This window comes from Chelonia mydas, chromosome 20 (assembly GCF_015237465.2).
Source record: "Chelonia mydas isolate rCheMyd1 chromosome 20, rCheMyd1.pri.v2, whole genome shotgun sequence".
In the NCBI taxonomy this organism is placed as follows: Eukaryota; Metazoa; Chordata; order Testudines; family Cheloniidae; genus Chelonia; species Chelonia mydas.
In genome coordinates this window covers 1,620,015-1,637,440 of record NC_051260.2, presented here as the reverse complement: position 1 = coordinate 1,637,440, position 17,426 = coordinate 1,620,015, and the positions used below count along the sequence as shown (strand labels likewise).

The 17,426-nt window shown below is 63.2% G+C and overlaps 1 protein-coding gene across 1 annotated transcript; it reads left to right on the top strand.

The window, feature by feature from the left end:
• Positions 1 to 1,995: 1,995 nt before the first annotated feature.
• DHH (desert hedgehog signaling molecule) lies at positions 1,996 to 16,755 on the top strand. The gene is made up of 3 exons (XM_037883901.2): positions 1,996 to 3,275; positions 11,649 to 11,910; positions 13,872 to 16,755. The coding sequence occupies exons 1-3, from the start codon at positions 2,967 to 2,969 to the stop codon at positions 14,537 to 14,539; spliced, it is 1,239 nt and encodes a 412-aa protein (XP_037739829.1). The 5' UTR covers positions 1,996 to 2,966; the 3' UTR covers positions 14,540 to 16,755.
• The last annotated feature ends 671 nt before the right edge of the window (positions 16,756 to 17,426 follow it).

The window sequence follows — 17,426 nt, the reverse complement described above, 5'->3', positions numbered from 1 at the left end:
TGCTCTATAGGCCTCTTGGGTCCCTAGCCCCGTGTGCCTTTTGAACATCAGAGGGGGTCAAACCCAAGGTCCGTCCTGTCTGCCGACAGTGGCCAGGGCTGGGGCTCCCGAGGGAACGAACAGAACAGGGAATCCTCAAGTGATCCATCCCCTCGCCCATTCCCAATCTCTGGCAAACAGAGGCTAGGGCCACCATCCCTGCCCAGCCTGGCTAATAGCCAATGATGGACCTGTCCTCCAGGAACTGATCTAGTTCTCTTTTGAACCCCGTCATAACCTTTGCCTTCACAACACCCTATATGCGGGGGGGGGGAGGTTGTGTGAGGGGGCAGCGATGCTTCCGGCCGCAAGCCCAGTTTCATGGGGTGTTTGTCACTCTGAGCACAGAGGAAACTGCCCTAGTGCCAAACCTTCCCACCCATCCTGCCCCGGCTCTCCGGATGGGGGGAGCGGCCGCAGGGGGCTGGGAACCGGCCTGGCCTGGCTGTCACAGCTGGGAGTTTGCTGTCTCTTCCCTGCCCTGCCCAACCTCTCCTGTTTTTACAGGGGCTGATCAGGAAGCTGGGTGTATATTGCAGGAAATGTGGCCATGGCTACCCGGCTTCCCTGGAACATGCGCTTCTCCCAGCCGCCCCGGCCTGGCACTGATCCACCCGCCAGTGGGCGTTGCTCGGTGCACCTGCCCCAGCCTGCGTCTCCCACCTGGGGGCCACGGCACTGGGGGGAGCTGGTTCAGCCTGCTCAGAGCTGGGCCCCCCCCACCGGGCCTTGGACCTCCAACCTGCTCGGTAGGCGCCCAAGTGACCCTGGGGACCTGCAGGGGGGAGGGCCCTGGGGCACAGGTCCGGCTGGGAGCGTGGGTGCCCTGGCAGGGGCTGGGAGGCCGGGTACCCGGCCCAGGGGAGGGCAGAGGTCGCTCTGGGCTCTTCCCCTTTCGTGGTGAATTTATTCAACTTTGGGTCCTTTGAACTGCAACAAAAGGCAAATTAGGATGAGAGGAGCCTGCCCTCTGCTGGCCAGAGCCGGAAATGCTGCTGCAGGACACGCCCCGACCCCCGCCCGCGGGGGGGGGAATCTGCAGTTTTCAAAAGTGGCTGCTGAATTTTTGGGGCCCCCACCCTGGAAGCTGCACCTCCTCCGCTCCTGGGGCCTGGCCGACGACTCCAGCAGGGACCCCCTGGGCGAGCAGGGTTGCCAAGCCTCCAGGATTGTCCTGGGGGCTCCAGGAGTTCCAGGCCCGTGCCACCCTATAGACTAACAGGGGTATTGGAGCCTGAGCCTTCGTGGGGGGATCCCCACTGCGTCGGACGGCATGTGAGGACGCCGCCAGGAATACGCCTACCGCCTACCGGGCGAGGCAGGTGCTGGATGTCGGGGTGCGGGGGAGACGGGGGACACGCCCTGGGGCGGGCCAGCCTGGCTCGGACCAGGGCCCATCTCCCCGGGTCTCCAACAGTGGCCGGAGCCAGCGGCTCCAGAGGAGAGCGCCGGCGGTTGAGGGCCCCCTGCTCCCAGGCTAAATTCTCACCTGACACCCCCCCCCCCCACGAGAGAGACTGGCCCCGGCGTGGGGGGCTATAGCCCTGGGGGGGAGGGGGACCCCAGCTCAGTTGGGGCGGCCACTTTCCCCCCTGAGAATTAGGTTCTTTAACCCTCCTGGCTGGGATGGGGGGGGCCTAGATCTCCTGCAATGGGGGCACCCGAGCTCCCCCTCCCTGGGTGCAGGCAACCCCTGGGAGACCAGGGGTGGGTTTACACTGACCCGTAGGGGCCTGCTGCGGACTGTGCCCCGGAGGGGAGGGGGTGCAGGAGACGAGGTGCAAAGGGGGGCTGGGGAGCTGAGGAGCGAGAAGGGGGGAAGGAAACGCACTGGGGTGGGAAGAGGGAAGGGGGGGCATGGGCTGGGGTGCTGAGAAGGGGAGGAGGGTGCAGTGGGGGGTGGAAGACTCCGGGGTGCAGGGAGTGGGGTGCGATGAGGGCTTGGGGGGCCGGCAATGGGGGTGCGCTGGGCCCCACTGTGACAGGGGTAAGGACACCTGTCAGGAGCGCGCTTCGGAGAAAGGCAGAGCCGCGTTCCCGCTGGGGCCAGGTGGGGCGCGCCGCAGGTGAAAGGGCGGGAGCGCGCTCAGGTGCACCGAGGCTGGCAGTGCGCGAGGACGCGCATGCAGGATCCAGAGGGGTTACGCGCGGGAGCACAAGAAGAGGTTGCGCGGGGACGCGCGCTGGGTGCTGGGTGCAGGGCGCGCCAGTGACCGCTGGCCCGGGCTCCGCGGGGGCGGCACCGGGGGGATGTGGCCGCCGCTCCCGGGGGACGGACTCTTAAAGGCGGAGCCGGGAGCCTGGCAGGGGCAGCAGCAGCGAAAGACCCGGCGGGGCTGCCCAGTGCCTGGCAGCAGCAGGGGGATGCTGCCCGGGGCGCGCGGCTGGCACCCAAGGGTCCCCGCAGCAGAGGGCGCAGCCGAGCACCCAGGGTACCTGGGCATGGCAGTGCCAGGAGGGGTCCCCGGGCCCTAGGGCAGCGGTGCCAGGAGCGGTCCCCGGGCCCTAGGGCAGCGGTGCCAGGAGCGGTCCCCGGGCCCTAGGGCAGCGGTGCCAGGAGCGGTCCCCGGGCCCTAGGGGCAGCGGTGCCAGGAGGGGTCCCCGGGCCCTAGGGCAGCGGTGCCAGGAGGGGTCCCCGGGCCCTAGGGGCAGCGGTGCCAGGAGCGGTCCCCGGGCCCTAGGGCAGCGGTGCCAGGAGCGGTCCCCGGGCCCTAGGGGCAGCGGTGCCAGGAGGGGTCCCCGGGCCCTAGGGCAGCGGTGCCAGGAGGGGTCCCCGGGCCCTAGGGGCAGCGGTGCCAGGAGCGGTCCCGGGCGCTACGGGCTGGCAGCGCCCGGGGGGGCCCGGGGCTGTCGGGGGTACCTGGCTCCGCCCCGATGCGGGACCCCGGAGCCGCGGGAGGCAGCTGAGCCGTCGGCCAGACCCCGCGATGCCCTGGCACGCCCCGCTGGCGCTCAGCCTGCTCTGCCTGGCCTGCTGCCTGCTGCCGCCGGGCCGGGGCTGCGGGCCGGGCCGGGGCCCGCCGGGGCGCAGGCGACAGGCCCGGAGACACCTGGTCCCCCTGCGCTACAAGCAGTTCGTGCCCGGCGTGCCCGAGCAGAGCCTGGCTGCGAGCGGGCGGGCCGAGGGCCGGCTGGGGCGCCGCGCCGAGCGCTTCAGGGACCTGGTGCCCAACTACAACCCCGACATCATCTTCAAGGACGAGGAGAACACGGGGGCCGACCGGCTCATGAGCCAGGTAAGGGGCGCCCGGCCCTGGGCCCCCCGGGGGCGCCCCTCTCCTGGGGCTCGTCCCGCCCTCGCTAAGCCGGGTGCTTGGCCCCCCTCCCCGCTCCCCGTTACCCATTAACCCGGCCCCTGGCGGCTTGTCCCTGGCGCGGCTGGTGCCCGGGGCCCGGGTGCTTTGCAGGGCGAGTCCAGGGGCCGGAGCCGTCCAGGTACAAGGGGGAGCGAATTGGGAGACCGGGGTCGCTCTCCGGGGGGCTGCCCGGCAGCGAGACCTTTGGAGCTGGATCCCGAGCGGCTGGACCCCCCCCGCCCCTCCCGGGGGGGGGGGGGGGGGCTGTTCCCAGTCCGTCCCCCGAGTCGGGGGTGACCGGCCTGGACCCGCCTGCAGCTTGTTCCCAGACCGGAGCGGGCTTCCCTGAACCCCCCGCGATTTGCTGCCCCTTCGCTCGGGGGTTTGGCTGGGTTTAGAACTCCCAGCGGCTGCGTGGAGCTGGTCTGGCGGCCCCCGTCCCTTGCACCCCCCGACTCTGCACCCCCCGCCGGCCCCCGACTCTGCCACCCCCCGGCTCTGCGACCCCCTGGCTCTGCACCCCGCCGACCCCCCGACTCTGCACCCCCGGACTCTGCACCCCCGGACTCTGCACCCCCTCCCCGGGTGTTCCAGCCCCAACTCGAAGGGCTGGGAACCCCCTCAGCAGCAAGGAGCGCTGGAGGCTCCGGGGAAGGGTCCAGCTGTTGGGGGGCGAAGGGGGCGCTCAGGCTGGGGGCCCCTCCGGCCGTTTTCTGTGACAGGTGAATAGCGGCCGATGGAATCGCTGCTCTGCCCTGCCCCAGCCCCGGGAGCCGCCTCGGACCTTGATGCCTTGGAGCATCCCGGGCTCTGAAAGCACCTGGCCTGCTCGAATTCAGCGTTTCCACCTCCTCAGAGCCTAGCTCCTACAGACTCCCCCATTTCACAGACAGGGACACTGAGGCAGGTGCCTGGGCCCAGGTGATATGGGGCATCTGTGCTAGACACAAGCATAGTGGCTTCCAGCCCTGCGCCCTGTGGCCCTTGCCCGGTCTCCACCCAGGGCCTGCTGCAGGCCTGAGCAAACAGGGGCTGCTCTGTCTATGTGGGGTGCAGAGATTCGATCCCAGACCCCCCAGGCTCCCCAGGGACCCATTGGAGCAGAAACCAAGTGAGAAAAATGAACAGGAAGTGGTTTGTGAGACCTTTTGGGGAGACTGACCCAGCCCTGGGGGGGGGGACTGGGGGGGGGCTGCAGCTGGTGAGATGGGGGGTGGATTAGAGCGGAGGAGCTGGGGGGTAGTTCTGGCTCTGGTATGTGGAGGTGGGGCGGATGGGGAACAGGTTGTTCGATGTAAATCTGGAATGTCTCCCTTGAAGCCAGTCCGGATTTACACTGGGAGAGGAGCTCGGGACCTGGTCCTTGGTGTCCCCATCTGACTCGGGCCCCGAGATGGTTGGCACCCTGGTCACTTTGTCTTCAGCAGCAGCATCTGGGCTGCCAGCAGACTGGGGGAGGGGTCCAGCAGGGTCACCCCTGGGTGCTTGCTCTCCCGCTGTCAGAGCCCAGTGGAGACAGGGCCCAGGGAGCTTCCCCCCATGTTGCCAGGCCGGGGCGTGGCTCCTGCCCACGACTGATTTGGCCTCACCATGGCACGGGCCCAGCTGCCGGAGCCCTGTCTCCACTGGGACGCAGTAATTGTCCCACTGCAAGAACTGCCCTGTCTTGGCAGCGAAGTTCGGGCCGAGGTGGCAGCTCCTTGGGCTGGGGGGGGAGAGCAGGGACGTCCCATCCCATTTCACCTCCCCGCGGAGGGCTCCATGGCTCGGCAGGGGTGGCGAAGCAGTGCCAGGGGCCTGGCGAGCAATAAAGCTATTGCTGGCTCCCGCTAGCTGGGTTCAGGGTCGCATGCACTTTAACAACAGGGCCCAGGGAATCCTGCACCTGGCCCCATTTCAACCCCTCCCCTGGACGTGTTCTCCAGGCAGAGACGCGGGCGGCCCTGGGGACATTCACTGGGGGCTTCTGTGTTGCTCTGGTTTGTTGCACAGGTTACGAGGAGACGGCTGGCCCAGTGGCTTGGCCCTGGGAGACCCGGGGTCCGGTCACAGCTCTGCCACAGACTGTATGAACACAAGCCAGTCATGCGGCTTCTCTGTGCCTCAGTTTCTCCACTGCACCAATGGGGATAATGGCCCTGCCCTGCGGCCCAGGAGGGTTGTGACTAGAGAGGTGCTGGGACACTACGGCAACGGGGGGCAGATAAGTCCCTTGCATGGCTGGAACAGGGCCCCTAACAGGTCTGTTAGCTAGGGAGCTAACAGGGGGCTGAAGGCTCCAGGGTTGAAACATGTACAAAGCAGAGTTTCAGATCCCAGCACAGCTGAGTGCCCTTTCTGCATCTGAACAATCCTGGGGCAGTGAGTTCCACGGGTGAACGTGGTGCTAGCAACACGTAGAAGTAGATGGGCCAGGACTGGCTAGCTGTTCCAACAGCCCCACCCACCGGGACTGACCCCATTGCAGTGACAGGGGCCTGGCGATGAGCAATGTAATACGACGGAGGGGCTGCAACTGTGCGGGAAGCCCCCCGGGCACCCTCGCGGGGGAGGTGCAGGCCCTTCTGGGGGCAGGAGGTGCCCCAGGGCCAGGCTGTGCCCCAGAGAGGCGGACATGGTAGTGCCATGCCCCTTAGTCATGATAGTTGATGTAACCGCCCCCAGGGTGGCCAATGCCAGGTCCCAGCGGTGCCAGGGGAACTCTGGCTCCCGGGCTGTGCGAGCCGGTGACATTTCTGCCTCTCGTGTGTCCGTGGGTGGGCATGCTGACTGCATCGCGGATTCATTTCCTCCTGCTGAGTCACCCGATGCCCGTTGCCTGGGCGAGGGGAGAGGCTGGCAGCCAGACTGGGTCTGGATGGCACAGGGTGGTGGGCGCGCCGGCTCTGGGAGGAGAATGAGCTGGCTGTGCCGGAGGAGAGACAATGGGGCGTGGGGGTGCATGGAGAGCGCCGGGAACCTGGAGCGCCGGGGTGGGTGTTTCCTGCCACTCATGCTGCAGCACTGGGGTGAGGAGGGGAGTCTGCGTTCGGTGAGGGGGCCACACTCTGGGGTGGGCCCTTCCCTCCCAGGAAGGAACCAGGACGCTGGACTACTCAAGCCTTAGCAAACCGGGAGCGGGAGGTTGATGGGATGTGTCCGGTGCTGGTTGCCATGGGAGCTGGGACTCCTGGGTTCCATTTGCAGCAGTGGGAGGGGGTGGGGTCTAGTGGCTGGAGAGCCATAGACACTAAAATTGGAAAAACCCGAAGTCCCTCTTCCTGGGCGCATTAGTCCACTACAGCCGCTCCTCGCCTGACCGATTCAGCTCCATCCTTGGGGTTTGCACTGTGGGGATCCTCAGCGTATCAGCCCCTGTGCCAGGTGCTTCAGAGGGAGTGGACGGAACAGGGAATTAGCGAGTGATCCACCCCCTGTGGGCCAGGCCCAGGTTGAGGGTCCCTCTCAAGTTCCTCACGGTCTTCACTAACCTCAGTAACGTGGTGTCCTCCCTCATCCCCTGCTCAGCCCCTCTTCCAGGTCATTAATAATGGCTGGCTTCTATCCCTGCCTGCAGCCTGGACTCACTGGCTAGTTCCTGCCCTGCTCTGCGCCTCAGTTTCCCCAGCTCTGAAGTGGGGATACCCTGGTACCTATATCCCAGGGCTGCTCTGAGGCGTCAGGACTGTGCTTGGAGAGTCTCAGGTGAGGGGGAACTGGCAGGTCACTGGGGCGCGAGCTGTGCTGGGCAGGGCCTGTGCACTGCCCAGACTCCCCCCGCGGAGGGGTTTTGCAGTTGGGGTGTCACTCCCCTGCCCCGGCAGCACTTGCTGCTTCTCTTGGTTTCCCCGTCCCAGCCTCAGAGGTGCCTGAAAATGCCCCTATTCAGTTGCTCCAGGACCGTGGTCCTGGCAGCCTCTGGCCCTCGGAGCCAGGCAGCTGGTGACCTGCGGCTGCCTCTGCAGGTCAGAGCTCCCATGGCCATGCAGCTGGGCTTGGCCGGCTGCCATGGGGGCGTGGGGGGACTCGGAATAGAAAGCGAAGGTCAGGGGGTCCCATGCCCCCACTGGGGCAAATGGCGGGCGGGGAGAGCTGGCAGGAGGGAAGTTCTGTGTCTCCCCATCCTAGGAGGCTGGGGCAGCGAGGGGGATGCCCGTATCCTGTTGCCATGGTGATGGAGGAGGCTGCCTCAGGCTCCCCTGGTCCAGGCTGCTTGGCTCTGTCTCCGTCCTCTGTCCAGCCACCCTTCCCTTGTTCTCCCGCTCTCGCTCTTTTCACTGCCTGTCCCTCTCCCTCCTTCCCATGCTCCCGGCTGCCCTGCCCGCCGCGCCAGTCTCGCCCTCCTGGTATGAGAATAATGTCAAGGCTATAGCGAAGTGGTTACTTTTTTCTTTATTTGATTATTCGTTTAGTGATAAACCTCCTCTCCCAGCCGGAGCTTCCCAGCTGGTACGATTTCCCCTTGCTCCTGTCTTGCCTTCTTCTGGGCTGCTTCCCCCTGAGGCTGCCATGCTGTGGGCAGGGACCCAGAGGGCATCGTATTCTTGCTGGGGCAGGGCATTGGGGTATCTCAGGGGGGTGGGAGGAACCCAGTTATCAACAACCCCTAACTGCAGCCCAGGGGCCTGTGGGAGGACTTGAAAGGCAACTATCCCCACTCCGCAGCCATGTGACAGATCACCCTGGCAGAGACCCCATCGCCCATGCTACTCAAATGCCGCCACCTCTGGGGCAGAATGCAGAAGCTGTTCCAGAGTCACACAGCAAAAGGGATCACTTGCCCAGCACTGAGATGCAACCTCCTCTGGGGTGGAGTGTGGCAGCTGTTTAGGATGAATATTATCCAGCTGAAAGTGTGGTGGCCGGTGGTGCTGCTGAGTGGATTAGCCACCTTGAAATTTGGCTGCTGCACCCTGACTTTCATGGGGTGTCTGGCCACTAGGGTTCAGGGCCTGGGAGTTCATCCATCCTTTGGCTGGTCTGGGTACCCCAGAAAGTGCTTCCCCCAGCCACTCTGTTCACCCCTATGGAAAGTGCATGCTCTGGGGCAGGGGGATCCCCAGCCTGGGTGCATGCGGGGAGGGTGAGTCAAGCTAAAAGGGTCCCCCCCCCCCCAGACCCCCAAGCACTCCTCCCCGCCAGGGGATATTCTGCTCTCCCTCCAGCCCGACACCCCCTGGTGGCCAGCACACCAACCTCTCCTGTCCACTGCTCCAGCCCCCACCCTTGCAGGACCCCAATCCTGGTCAGTGGCTGCTGCAGTCCTGCAGAGGGGGAGACTGGCAGGGGAGTGGGGTCCCGTGGCTGCCCCTCCCACGGTGCGCTTTCCCCCTTGCTGACACCGGCCGGGGGGTGCAAGGCTGCTGAATGGGGCCTTTGTGGCAAAGCTGATGACTTTGCTGTTCTTTCTCTGTTGAACCGGAGGATCTGAAATTCTCGCCGAGTTAAGTAATTCTCGGGCTGGAAAACAGCTATTGTGCTGTGAGGGGAGAGAAGCGCGGCACATTCCTGCTCCGGCCCTTCCCTCCTCCCCGGCACGCCATCAATCTGACTTTGTTCCCTTTCCAGTTGGTTTAAATGCCACCCATGCCCCCCCGCCATCTCTCCGTCTGCCCCTCTCTCGTTCCTTCCCCTCACTGCTCCCCGCCCACCCTGCCTGCCCCCAAGGCCCCAGCTCTGCTATCCGGCTGCTGGACTTCCCCCGACTTTTCCTAGGCCCGAGCCGGGGTGGGCTGCAGCCACAGGTCACTCAGCGCTGAAGGGGTCAGGGGCAGGAGCCCAGGAGGAGGGAGGGAAGAAGGAAGGAAAGTGGCTGCCAGGAGTGAAAGCTGCAGGAGATAGTTAATGATCCTGGGGGGGACAGATCTGGGGGAGCGCTGGGGGTGAAGAGAAGAGGCAGTATGGGCTGAGACTCCGGATGTTTGCTGCCACTCCAGCCTTTCCCTTTGCCTCTCCTTGCTGAGCTTATCTCAGGCTCTGCCTCTTGTTGCCCGTTGTTGCAGTCCCGCATCGGGAGAGACTCGGCGGGATTCTGATTTTCATGCACTGTTTTTAAAACAATCTGCTCTGCAGCGTTGGTGTTATACAGAGCTGCTCCACCTCGCCCCAGAGGTGGCTGCAGTTCTGTGCGGGAGGAATGGTATAACAGATAAATAACCTGGAAATTGTTTGAGGGCAAAGTGTACATGGGTCTGCAGCAGGATGGATGAATCTATCACCTTTCAATCAAGAGTTTCATTGCTTTGCAAAGGCGGGGAAGCGTGGCTATCCCCACGGCCCCGAAAAGGGGAGTGACTGGCACAAGGTCACAGAGGGAGACAATTCCAGAGCCAGGGATAGGACCCAGGAGTTCGGGTTCCCGCCCGCCCCCTGCCCGGCCCGGCTCAACCTCAAACAAGTCTGATGCTCCTGAAACACGGATTAGCCATTCCCTCTGCGTCTGACCCGAGTTAATGAATCACCCATTAAGGAGCTGGTCTGCGTGTTTCTGTGGGGAGCTGGTGAGCTCTGGTTTGGGCCAGGTGGGGGCAGACAGACCCAGTTTAATCTTTATTCCCTCTCCCCACCCCCTCAGCTTTGGTTCTTCAGCCAGACCCAGGCATGTCCCCCCGGGTGGCGCCACCCCCAGCATGGCTCTGTGGGGCCGTGCGGCGTCTGTGCCCGCCGGGGTCCCTGCCCAGGGGATTTGGTTGCCAGCTTCTGACGACAAGCCAGGGCCTGGAAAAACGCCCCCCCCCGGTCTCACTGGAGACCTCAGAATTGGGGTGGGGGGGTCACCACAGCCCCCCCTGCCGTTTGTCCCACGCAGGAGCTCGGGGAGCCAGCCTGACTCGGGGGGTAGGGCACTGGCCGGGTGGTTCTATCCCTGGCAGTGCTGCTGCCCCACGGCAACGTCCCTTCCCCTCCGTGGGCTTATTCCCTGCCCACCTGCATCTGCCTGGTCCATAGGCCTTTGCTGTGCTGCAGAGACAGGTGTGCCCTTCACCCAGGCTGGCTCCGGGCGACCCTGGTCTGCCAAGCCGGGGGAGTCGGGCGGGTCTCCTGGCGCTGAGCGCACCTTTCATTTCGTACTGGAGACCAGGTCCTCGCCGGTGAGCCCCAGTGGGTCTCAGTGTCTGTGCAGGGCCCGGCATGACAGTGCCCCCGTCTCGGCTGAAATGCCTCTGAAACCCTGCCCCCGCGCCTGGTGGCACTGCCTGGCTTTCCAGGGCGTACGTGCGCCAGTCGGGACAAGGAATTAGGCTTGTGAACCCGCAAAGCTGTGGGACCATGGGGATGCTGCTGCCTTTGCCCTCCCCTATCTTCCCCCCGCTCGCTGTCCCTGTCAGTGAAAATGGCCTGGCCTCTGCCCCCTGCAGCAGCATCTCCTTCATCTGGGTGCCCCCCGCAGCACTCCAGGGCAGATCAAGGCTGTCCAAATCTCTTAGCACAAATCTCAAACTGGGGGTCGGGACCCATCAGGGGTTCACAAGGTTATTACACAGGGGGTTGCGAGCTGTCAACCTCCACCCCAAACCCCGCTTTGCCTCCAGCATTTATAATGGTGTTAAAAATATAAAAAAGTGTTTTTAATTTATAAGGGGGGGGTCACACTCAGAGGCTAGCTATGTGAAAGGGGTCACCAGTACAAAAGTTTGAGAACCACTGTCTGACCGTTTCTCCTCTGATGTCAGGGTCCCCTCTCCTTGCAGCCCCCCGGCAAGCTGTGCATTCTCCTCTTGTAATGCAGCTCCCTTCCTTCTGCCCCACTGCATCCCCCGCGCCTCCGGAGCAGTAAGGGTTAATGTATGAGGAGAGATTAATAAGACTGGGACTTCTCAGCTTGGAAAAGAGACGACTAAGGGGGGATGTGATAGAGGTCTATAAAATCATGACTGGTGGGGAGAAAGTAACTAAGTGGTATTTATTCCTTCTCATAATACAAGAACTAGGGGCCACCATATGAAATGAATAGGCAGCAGGTTTAAAACGAACCAAAGGAAGTATTTTTTTTTCACAACACACTGTCAACCTGTGGAACTCCTTGCCAGAGGATGTTGTGAAGGCCAAGACTACACCAGGGTTCTAAAAAGAACTAGATAAATTCATGGAGGATACGTCCATCAGTGGCTTTTAGCCAGGATGGGCAGGGATGGTGTCCCTAGCCTCTGTTTGCCAGGAGCTGGGAATGGGTGACAGGGGATGGATCACCTGGTGATTCCTTGTTCTGTTCATTCCCTCTGGGGCACCCGGCACTGGCCACTGTTGGCAGACAGGATACTGGGCTAGATGGACCGATGGTCTGACCCAGTCTGGCCGTTCTTATGTACTTATGTTCATGCTCTCCCTTGCCAGCGCTGCAAGGACCGTGTGAACGCGCTGGCCATCGCTGTGATGAACATGTGGCCCGGCGTGAAGCTGCGGGTGACGGAAGGCTGGGACGAAGATGGGCATCACCTGCCCGACTCGCTGCACTACGAGGGGCGGGCGCTGGACATCACCACGTCTGACCGGGACAGGGAGAAGTACGGCATGCTGGCGCGCCTTGCCGTGGAGGCCGGCTTTGACTGGGTCTACTACGAGTCCAAGGCCCACATCCATGTGTCGGTGAAAGCAGGTAACGGGAAGCAGGGTGATGACGTGGGAGACAGAGACCCTGGCTTTGCCATCGTGCCGGGTGGCATGTGTTCCTTGACTTCTTCAGGTTGGCCACTCCTTGTTTGAATTCAGAAGTTTGCTTCTGTTCACGTGGAAGAGTACAAAATGTGTCACTGATGCTCAGCTGTGTGATTGCTCGGGGGGGGGGGTGTTCTGAGAGTGGGGAGCAGCGCCGGAGAGTGTGTGGGGAGCGGGAGGGGACACATTTTCTTTGCCTTCATCTGAAATAAAATTTTCAACACCTCACGACCCTCTCGATTGCCTTTTATGCCCCCGCCCAATACCCCTGGTGGGCAGAGCACTAGGCTGGGACTGTGGACTCCTGGGTTCTAGTCCCATCTCTGCCAATGACCTGCTTTGTGACCTTGGTTGAGTCTCTTCCCAGGTCCATGCCTCGGCTTCCCCTCCCACCTGTTGCCTATACAGACTATCAGCTCTTTGGGGCAAGCCCGCCTCTCACGGTAGTGCTGTGCAGCTCCTGGCACAGCGGGGCCCCGATTTTTGGGGTGCTTCTCGGCACTGCCATAATGGTAGCAGCAGAATTCCTTACTCACCCCGTTAGCATTAAGGATTTCACAAAAATCTAACATGAAGAGAATTGTTCTTATGGTTTTTTAAAAGAAATGCAGTGCAGAGAGGGTTCTTAGTTAGTAATTATTGTAGTAATACTAACTAACTGCTAATTCCTAACTAAAGAATTAGTAATACTCGCTAAGAATATTTTTTTAAAAATCCCATCTTCCCTCCCACACCCCTTCCAGCAGCCCCAGAAAGCCCCGGGCGTGCACTGGTGCACAAGCCAAACTGAGAAGAAACAATAAGTGAACCTGGCCAGGCTAGTCCTTGTCCCCGAGCCAGCCCGGGGTGAGCAGTAAAACAAAGCATGCCAGCGCTGGAGAGTCCTCAGGATTCGAAGACTGGGTTTGAGTGTGAATGATTTCCTGTGTGGTTAGTGACCTGCGTAGAGAGACTCTGTGTGCTATGTCGTGCCTGTTGTTGTAAACACAGGCCGTGTCTCTTGAGAGCTAGTTTGAGTTTGCTTTACGCCGAAGCGCAGTTCAAACCGCCCCTCTCTTGGTCAGATCTACAGTATCTTTCCACACTCACTGTCCAGTTCACTTGTGCTCCCTGCAGGCAGCAGACAAAATCCTGCAGGGCCTACGTAACCAGGGCCTGTGGTTTGGGGCCTGATTCTCCGCACCTTGCATTGTTGGCTCTGCTGATGCAAAGTGGGGGTGAAGGAGCAGCAGCTCACAGGGGAGGGGTGTGCACTGGTGTGGCCAACACCCCCAAGGGGCAGCACAATCAGGCCCATTGGGTTTAACCTCCCAGTGACAGAGCTGGGGGAGGTGGATACGTCTCTAGGGTTCCTCACCAGGCCGTAGCACTTTCAGGCGGGAGGGGAGAAGAAGCTGTCTCTCGGGATCCCTCTTGAAGTCCCCTGGTAAACGGGGCCTTCCCAAGCACCGGGCCCTGATGGTTTGTTTCTGGGTTGAGCCCGTCAGTGCGAGCTCTTCCCCTCCCTAGAACCATGGCCAAGCCAGACGGCAGAACGAAGAGGCTCCAGACATGGGAGGTGCCCACGGCTCCCGCTGCCTTCGCTGGCGGCCGAGAGCGCGCGGCGCTTCTCGGGAGCTGCTCCGTCCCGGTGTGGGCACGGGCAGGCCTCACAAGCCCGGGTCTGTCTGTGCCGGGCACTGGTCTCTCTGCTCCAGTGCGTGTGAGCCTGGATTTAAACTGCCCAGGTGCTAGCCCTGTTTTCACCTGGTCCACCACCTCTGCTTGGGGGAGGCCTGGCACCGTGGGAGCGAGGCGGGTGCAAATATCCCCCACGCCTGCCCGCCCGCTCCATGCCTCCATCGCTGTGTTTTCTGGCCCACTCGTGCCACCGGGTTGACAGGACCCTCTGTCTTTCCGCAGAGAACTCCCTGGCCAGCCGGGCCGGCGGCTGCTTCCCGGGCCACGCCACGGTGACGCTGCGGAGCGGCGAGCGGAAGGGGCTGTCGGAGCTGCGCCGTGGTGACTGGGTGCTGGCCGTGGACCGGAGCGGCCAGGTGGTCCCCACCGAGGTGCTGCTTTTCCTGGACCGCGACCTGCGCCGGCGTGTGTCCTTCGTGGCCATCGAGACGGAGAGCCCTGCCCACCGGCTGCTGCTCACGCCCTCCCACCTGGTGTTCGCTGCCCAGGCCCCAGCCAACGGCACGGCCAGCTTTGTGCCCATCTTCGCCAGGCGGGTGCGGGCGGGTGACTCGGTGCTGGCCCACCACGCTGGCGGACGCGGGCTGCAGCCGGTCCGGGTGCTGCGGGTGTCGCGGGAGGAGGGCATGGGGGTGTTCGCCCCACTGACGTCACATGGGACCCTCCTGGTCAACGGGGTGCTAGCCTCCTGCTACGCCGTCCTGGAGAACCACCACTGGGCCCACCGCGCCTTCGCCCCACTCCGGCTCCTCCACGGCCTCCTCTCACTGCTGCCCCTGAGTGGCGAGGGCAAGAACTGCAGTGCTCCGGAGACGGGCCTGCACTGGTACTCGCGGCTGCTTTACCAGCTGGCGTGGAGGGTGCTGGGCCAGGACTCCCTCCAGGCCTAGCGGCCGCGTTACAATCAGTGACTCGGACAAAGTTAATGTAACAAACGGGAAGCAGGAGGCACTGGGCCCCGAGTGGCTTCCAAGCTTTCCTGCAAGTGCCTTGGGATCCCTGCAAGCCTTGGGGGCAGGGAGGGGGGAGGGGATGGGAACCCGGGCCCCCAGCAGGGGAGCGAGGGGGTACTGGGTTCCTTGTTACAGCGTCCCAGGAGGTGTTCACGCTGACTGGGGGGGGGCGAGGGGGTACTGGGTTCCTTGTTACAGCGTCCCAGGAGGTGTTCACGCTGACTGGGGGGGCCAGCCCCTTGCGAGTGGGTGCACGCTCTGGCACCTGCTGCTGGTGCTCCGGCCGGTGTGACTGGCTCCGTAACCACGCCCCTGCAGGGCGTCTGGCCCCTGCCGCCTGGAGCCGACGCTGCCCCTCGGTATCTGTTCAGGCTTCGTGGCACTCCTGGGGTGACCCTGTCCGGAGGGGGTGGGTGAGCCCCAAACCACACTCCTGTTGGGGCACCTCTCCCCAGTTCCTGTGTTTATTGCTTCACTTAACCAGCATGCCTGGGCCTTGGCTTGCTGCTTTCCCTGCTCGAGATGAAATCCCGAGGCCGGTTTTGGGGTGGTGCCCACCCGGGCTGACCCAGGGGCAGAATCGGGCCCGGAGGGTTTGCAGGCTCAGCCCAGCCCATGGCTTTGGGCATGTGCCAGCCCCAGGCTGGGTTCTCTGCTGCGTCCCCAGCTGTGATTCCACCGAATGCAGCAGGTCAGACCCGGGCCATCCCTCCCTCCTGTTACTAATGCTCCTGCTAGGCCCCTGACCACCTGCCCTCACCCTGCAGCCACTCCCCCATCCTGGCATGACCCCCACCCCACGCTTCTCCTTGGGCACGGCACCCACCTGCCCACCCTCCTCATGTCCCCCCGAAGCGTTCATCGAGGGATTCTGCCCTGGCCCACTCTGCTGCTACCCCACAGTGCCTGGGAGATCCTCGGAATGGTCATTGCCAGCAGCCAGCTGGCATGGCCGCCCCCTTTGCACCCTCGGGAGGAGGGAGTGGCGGCGCTGGGCCCAGTTAGTGCCCTGCCAAGGAGTTCGTGCAAGGGAGGGGTTGCACAGTGGCTGCCTCGGGGTCCTTGGAAGGAGGAACGGAGGCAGGGCCCCTGAGCCCAGATCCCACTGGGGATGGTGGGGTGCCGTGCACACAATCATGCTCCCGCAGGAGGCTCCGAGGCTGCGTCATCACCCCAAGACCCTCTGCCCAGCTGCGGTTCTCGGCCGCGCGGGAAGCCATGCTCTGCCGGGCTCTGGGCTGGGTGGGCCTCCCCCGCATTCCTCCACAGCAGGGCTCAGAGGGAATGAGCTCCCCGGGAGGGGGGTGGGGGTGGGGGCTCCAGGTAGGCTCTCTGGCCCAGCCGCCCCACAACTGGGGCAGGAATAGGGTGGCAGAGGGACCCTGAGCTTTGAAGTCAGAGGGGTTCCCTTGTGTGGGGGTCACTCATTGGCTTGAAAAGCCAGACCCTGGCCATGCTCTCTTGGAAACTGTGGGAGCCAAGCGCTAGTGTGGGCTAGTGGCTGGAGGAGGGGGTGGGCATCAGGACCCCTGGCTTCTATTGCGGGCTCCAGGAGGGGAGACCGGGCTAGCGTTCACACTGGGGCGGGGGGGTGCATGACTCCTGGGTTCTTTTCGTGGCTCTGTGAGGGCGGCACAGTGACCCTCACGTGTCTGTGTGTCCTGCCCGGCAAGGGTAAGCGCCCGGCTTCCTTGCCAGCCTGTTCTAGGCTGACTTGTGCTGGTCCGTGCGGGCAGTGCCAGGTCGGGGGATGGGACTCTCTCTCCTAGCCGCAAGGCCAGTCAGCAGCAGGGGCAGGACCCGCGTACAGGGGCAAGTTGTTCCACTGAACTCGGGGGGGGAGTGCAAATGGGGGGGGGACTACTCCCCCGCTCTGTCTCATGCAGGGGAGGAGAGTGGGGGGACGTGTATCTTGGTAACCGGTTAACTCTGCACTGCTGGGCCCTGTCACTCTAACCCCCTAACCTTGCCCCCCACCCCTGGCTTAAAAGTTTTATTTTTATATTTAGAAAGGGTAATATAATGGTCTACGCTGTTCCTCTCTCCCCGGGCTACCTCTGCTGCACACGGGGGGTGGCAGGGTGCAGGGGAGGGTTAAAGCTGTTTTAACTGTTTGGGTTTTTAAAAAATAATATTTAATTTTTGTTAATTAAGAGATTGTGTCGTCTGGTGCTGGAGAGAAGCTGCTAACGGGCTGTACCTGTGTCCTACCCCCACAGCTGCTTAGACCCCCTCCATATGGCTAGTCCCCCTTTCTCCTCTCCAGCCCAGGGGGGTGGGGGAGGCTGGAATTGCCCAGATTGCCCCCTCCCGCCATGGCTGGGGATAGCCCTAGGGGCAGCTCAGGCCTTGGTTTTCCATGTCTCACCTGGTGCCTGGCCCCTGAGGCTCAGCACAGGTGACCCCCCCCCCAGCACTAACACCACCTGCATCCCCAGGTCTCCCATCTCACCCTTGGTCACGCCCAGTGCTGCTTAGGGGAAGCACCAGGTGCCTAGCCACAGGCCGGACACGCCCCACACTTAGCAGCAGGCCCCTTTCTCCACGTCTCCCGTGGGGTGGCTGGGCCCCACATCGCCACCCCCAGCCCCGCTCTCCGACTCCGCGCCACCCCAATCCCATTGCACATTCCTTGCTTCACGTTTGCCTAGCGAAGGTCAAGTGGGCGCGGGGCTGTGAGAGCAGCCAGTGTTTGCTCAGAGGGAGGCAGGCTGGGCCCCCCGGGGGGGCCTGCTCCCTTCTGGCTCCTCTCCTGGGGCGAGCACACGGCTCAGCACCCCAGGGACCTGCTGCCAGCAGACCTGCCTCCCAGCTTGCTTTTGGC

Coding starts and splice junctions, on each gene's coding strand:
- DHH (XM_037883901.2), top strand. CDS start 2,967: ATGCCCTGGCACGCCCCGCTGGCGCTCAGCCTGCTCTGCCTGGCCTGC. Junction 3,276..11,648: donor CCGACCGGCTCATGAGCCAG/GTAAGGGGCGCC, acceptor CTCCCTTGCCAG/CGCTGCAAGGACCGTGTGAA. Junction 11,911..13,871: donor CCATGTGTCGGTGAAAGCAG/GTAACGGGAAGC, acceptor GTCTTTCCGCAG/AGAACTCCCTGGCCAGCCGG.